Raw genomic sequence first — 5563 nt, forward strand, 5'->3', positions numbered from 1 at the left:
TAAGAGAGAAGCACTAAATCAAGTTCCTAAGTTTTTCATCGACAAACAGAAAAATGAAAGGGGAGAGAAAGAGGGAGGAAGAAAGGGAGAAAGTGAAACTCAACTGTATTAGCCGGTTACATAAAGGTTGCACACGCCGGTTGTACGTAGCAAAATTCATATCAATATAATTAGTTGCAAGAACTTTATCATTTTAAGCAACGTTGTAAATAGTGTATTTTTTGGTTAATCTTAATTAGATGACAGCACAAATCAAGTCAATACAACCCATTTGAAGTATTTGCGACGAGTTAGCTACTGCAAGTAGTCTAGTTTTTGGTTACTAAAAAAGTTTTGCTACTATTTTAGATCATCTCTTGTTGCACAAAGGTAAAAGTTATTGCATCACAAGTAATTAATTAATTGTGAAGTTCAAGGTCGCAAAGAAAGTATTATTTGTGCCAAACATTACGTGATATATTGCAAATATATAGTCAAGTTTTCAGCCAAAACAACTTTCTTAAGTTCTGGCCCAAAATTAAAGTACTCGTCAAAGATAAATCTACGGTATTTTTGAGAAGATCAACAAATTAATTAAGCTAAACTCAAACTATATATTGACATTTACAACCTTTTCAAACTCTTAAATAAAATATAAAATATAATTCAATTTAATTAAAAAATTATATTTTAATAATATTTTATTTAATTTTCATCTCATCTGTATAATCAAACGAATCCAATCATACAAACCAAGTTACTTATGATCACCCTAATAATTAACAATGATGACTTATAAATTTGTAATTTATATTATATACATGCTGGACACAAATAAAACGGAAGAGCATTAATGTACGTACGTACTACTTGACGATATTAAACATTAATATATGATGATGAAGTATCAAAATGGATCGAGTTAACAATTTTGAATTGAGTTCATTATATATATATAATAATTAAGGTAAAAGATTTGGATCTTCAGCCTAGAAACAAGCTGACAGATTTGGTCATAAACCGGATGCCTTTTCTTCATTTGAACACCTCGACAGCCGTATATTCAATTCAAATGCCTAAGGATCAAGTCAAACTAGTAGCTAGCTAGCTAAGTACGGCGTTTTTTTTATTTTTTTATTTTTTATTTTGGGGCCAAAGATATTTCAGATATATACCTACAGCCCTGATTATTAGAATATTTAAGTGGAGGTGGGGATAAGGAGTTGAGATGAAAATAAAAAATTATTAAAAAATTATTTTTATTTTAAGATTTGAAAAAATTAAATTGTTTATTGTATTTTATGTAAGAGTTTGAAAAAATTATAATGATAAAAGTGAGTTTGGATTTTAAATTTATCTCAACTCATTTTATCTCATCATTACAATTTTTTCAAATTCATACATAAAATATAATAAATAATTTAACTTTTTCAAATTTTAAAATAATAATAATATTAAAAAATAATATTTTAATAATATTTTATTCAATTTTTATCTTTCAACTTAACTCAATTTCAACATCTAAACTCAGTCTAAATGATATATACGAGATGAAATGCGTTAAAAACTTAAAACGGCTCTCTGAATAAGCTCGTCACGTGCTTCACGCCATACAGTTAATTTTATTTTAATTAAAATCGAAAATAATCTTATATAATAACTGTCTCTCTCTCTCTCGCTCTCTACGATGGCAGCACTGAAGAATCATTGCTCGAAATAATGAAGGTGTCGTTTTGTTTTATAATCTATGGTGGAATGCAGCCTAGCTTGAATTAATGCATGTCACATTGAATGTTTACTCTAAGGCAAGATGATGGCAATTATATATATATATATATATATATATATATATATATATATATATAGAAACACATACATACAACCCCGATATGCGATTAAGCCACCCATTTTTTATCTCTCCTTTCGGCTCAATTTGTGTACTGAATTATTAATCCCACAATTATACAGAAAAAAACTCGTTTGTTTATGTAATCATGTCTATATATGTAGAGGATAGAAAATAAAAAATATAATAAAAATTGAGATATAGAAGAGGGAAAGAGAGAGAAAAGACATTTATATTTGTTTTATTCTCGATTGTTATTGAATAAAAGGTATATAATATTCTATTTATAAGAAAATTACATTGAGATAAGATTAAATAAATATCTTAATCATGATTATGAAAATTAAATTAAGATAATATTAAATTAAATTCTTGATTTGATATAATTATCTCCAAACCAGAGAATTCCATAAAAAAGTATGTCCTAAGGAGAAATCCAGATTCACTTAACATTTTGTGGACGGAATCTTAAGCAATATATATGAAATTATAAGAAATACGGGATTGGTAGGAATTAACTGGGTTTTGAATTTTCTTCACGATACAAACAAAAAAGTTTTATAAAAGATTTCATTTCCGCTGAATGGTGAACTTATACAAATACAAGCTGACAAGGCATGAATAGCTAGGACTGAGGGACTCTTCGAGGAAGGTACCTCGAAACACAGTCAACTCGAGGAACCCCACTCACCTAATTCGTTTATCAGGCTACTAGCAAACCAACTACTGCCTATAAAAGCCCTTCCAATCTCATTCAACGCCACACCAGCCACACTCTTCGTTACCCTCTCTCTCTCTCTCTCTCTCTCAAATTTCTTATTGTGATTGAGTATGACTGCCCAAGTGATGCCTGACAAACCCCTTCAGGGGATTCATGCTTTAGGAAGGGAAAACACTCCTCCTCCTCTCTCTCATAAAAGGTACTTCCTCTCTCACAACTCGATTCTATATATACGTGATATATATCTCACAAAGCTGAATTGTTGGTGAAAACAACGAATACGAAACCAACTAATAAAGTATTTCTTTTGTTATGTTGGTATAGGTTGGAGGGAAAGATTGCCATTGTCACTGGTGGTGCTAGAGGCATTGGGGAAGCAACGGTGAGGCTTTTTGCCAGACATGGTGCCAAGGTGGTCGTCGCCGACGTCGAGGATACCCTTGGAAATGCGCTCGCCGATTCCTTAGCTCCTTCAGTAACCTATTTTCACTGTGATGTTAGCTTGGAAGAAGACATTCAGAACTTGATTGAGTCGACCATTTCCCGCTGCGGACAGCTTGACATCCTTTTCAACAATGCCGGCGTTCTTGGAAACCAATCCAAGGCCCATAAGAGCATCGTAGACTTTGACATCGATGAATTTGATCGTGTCATGCGTGTCAATGTGAGAGGGGTAGCGCTAGGAATCAAGCATGCGGCTCGCGTGATGATTCCCAGACGAGTTGGGTGCATCATTTCGACGGCCAGTGTCGCCGGAGTTATGGGAGGGCTGGGACCGCATGCTTACACGGCTTCAAAGCACGCCATTGTTGGGCTTACGAAGAACACAGCGTGTGAAATGGGGCGCTACGGGATTAGGATTAACTGTATCTCTCCATTTGGGGTGGCCACACCCATGCTAATCAATGCATGGAAAAGTACTAGTAGTGATGAGGAAGAGGATTTTATGGATTTTGGGAAGCCTCGCGAGGAAGAAGTTGAAAAAATGGAGGATTTTGTAAGAGGACTTGCCAACTTGAAAGGTCCAACCCTAAGGGCTAAAGACATAGCTGAGGCTGCTCTTTACCTTGCTAGCGATGAATCCAAATATGTTAGTGGCCATAACCTTGTTGTAGATGGTGGCATTACCACCTCCAGAAATTGTGTGAACCTGTAACCAATCTTAATTTTGTCAAGAAAAAGCAGAAGTTGGATCCATTTTTCTAGGAGGCCGGATGTAAATTAATTTCTACCAGCTTTATATTGAGAATCAAGACACCAAAATGGCGTACTGTTTCTAGATTAATGTTATAATTAAGTTGATCTCTTTCTTTCTTGCTTTAATTTCTAGTGTAAAAAATCTTCATTACATACGAAATATTCTTGTGTTATATATCTGCCGCGTACGTATAGGTGGAAGTTCTACGAGTTTAAAACCTTTTAATTAGCAATCAGTACTGTTCATACTATTCATAAAGATATTTTATTGTCAGCTTAAGGACAAAAAGGCTGCTTATCTATTTTGTACGGTTGAAATTAAATCCGTGAAGCTATGGTTTCCGGGGAGCCTTTCTCCTTTTCTGGTTGGCTGAGGTCCAAATCAAATTTCCAAGTTCAATTTTGGCTTACCAACAAAGTCCTACCAACAAAAAAGATATTAAATTCTCAAATTAAGTTTCATTGTCCTATATAATATATATCCGACTCGGACGGGATTAATTGCCGACCATTTGAACAATAATCCGAAATAAATATAGTTAATGCGTTGTTATTGGTATTTAATATGGGAAATGACATTTGTAATTTTTTAAGTTTGTAAATATTGCGCATTCATTTTAGAAAAATTAGATAAATTTGAGATTCACATAAAAAAAATTATTTTTTTTAAAGAAAGTTCGTGTGACTTGCAGTCTCTAAAATTTTTAGATATCTAACATTGCTCATTTAGGTACCGTTTAGATAGTGAGTTAAAATGAGATGAGTTGAAATAAAAGTTTAATAAAATATTATTTTTTTTATATAATTATTATTGTTTTGAGATATGATAAAGTTGAATTATTTATTAAGTTTTATTTAAAAAATTTTAAAAAAATTATAATGATGAAATAGAATAAGATAAAACATTTCTTATATTATTTATTATATTTTATATAAAAATGTGAGAATATTATTTATTTATTTATTTATTTTTTGATACATGGGATAAAGAGTTTCGATTCAATATTGTTCTTGAGAAATTAATAATTGATCTGAAAGACCTTGACCATTTTTTAATATTATTAAGTATTGATTCGTAACCAACCTTCTCAAGTGGATGGTCTTTAATTAATGGAAAAAGCTAGTTTGCCTCTTTATTTTGCTCACTTCATTTGATCTTAGTTAAATTTTTTTTTACTTAATAATTAAAAAAGTGATTTTAACTGTATTAGTATTTTTTTTATTTTTTAAAAACATTTAAATATATTAAAAAAATAAAAAAAAAACTTTACACTAAATAGTATGTTTAACTGTCAATATGAGACGGCATAATAGTCGTCCTTTAAATTAATTGCTTAAACAGTAAGCTTTAGGCTTTAGACGCGACAACTAGCAGCACCATTTTTCCTATTTGAATATGAATTATTCCGAGGAAGAAGGAGAATACTTTGGTTACGAAAGGGTGTATAAATGAAAGCTGTCATGGTCCCACAATGTCTTGACCTCTAAATAATGGGCTTTAGTTATTGTTGACCTCGTTGAACCATGCATCTAAATTTTCAGTTTAAATTTATAATTCATCTCAATTCATTTCATTATTATTTATTATTATTCATTAATTTTAATTTAAAAATTTTATTATTATTTATAACTTATCTCGCTATTATTCACAACTCATCTTAACTCATTTTTAAATCTAAACGAGATTCATGATTATATTTAAATATTGAACTGAATTGAATTAAATTAAAATGATAAAATATTATTTTTTAATAATAATATTATTTTATAATTTTAAAAAATTATAATAATAAATTCAGATAAATTAAAATAAATTTTAT

At 30.7% G+C, this 5563-nt stretch overlaps 1 protein-coding gene across 2 annotated transcripts; it reads left to right on the top strand.

Annotated features, from left to right (window-relative positions):
- The first annotated feature begins 1639 nt into the window (after window positions 1-1639).
- LOC121268595 (short-chain dehydrogenase reductase 2a) lies at window positions 1640-3809 on the top strand. Of its 2 annotated transcripts, XM_041172919.1 has the most exons (3): window positions 1640-1663; window positions 2612-2745; window positions 2871-3809. In XM_041172919.1, exons 2-3 carry the CDS (start codon window positions 2657-2659, stop codon window positions 3700-3702), a joined length of 921 nt encoding a protein of 306 aa, XP_041028853.1. In that variant the 5' UTR covers window positions 1640-1663; window positions 2612-2656; the 3' UTR covers window positions 3703-3809. The 2 variants fall into 2 exon arrangements, with proteins under 2 accessions (XP_041028853.1, XP_041028852.1); XM_041172918.1 differs by lacking the exon at window positions 1640-1663 and having other exon boundaries at window positions 2577-2745.
- Window positions 3810-5563: the final 1754 nt, after the last annotated feature.

Source organism: Juglans microcarpa x Juglans regia, chromosome 5S (genome assembly GCF_004785595.1).
Source record: "Juglans microcarpa x Juglans regia isolate MS1-56 chromosome 5S, Jm3101_v1.0, whole genome shotgun sequence".
Classification (NCBI taxonomy): Eukaryota; Viridiplantae; Streptophyta; class Magnoliopsida; order Fagales; family Juglandaceae; genus Juglans; species Juglans microcarpa x Juglans regia.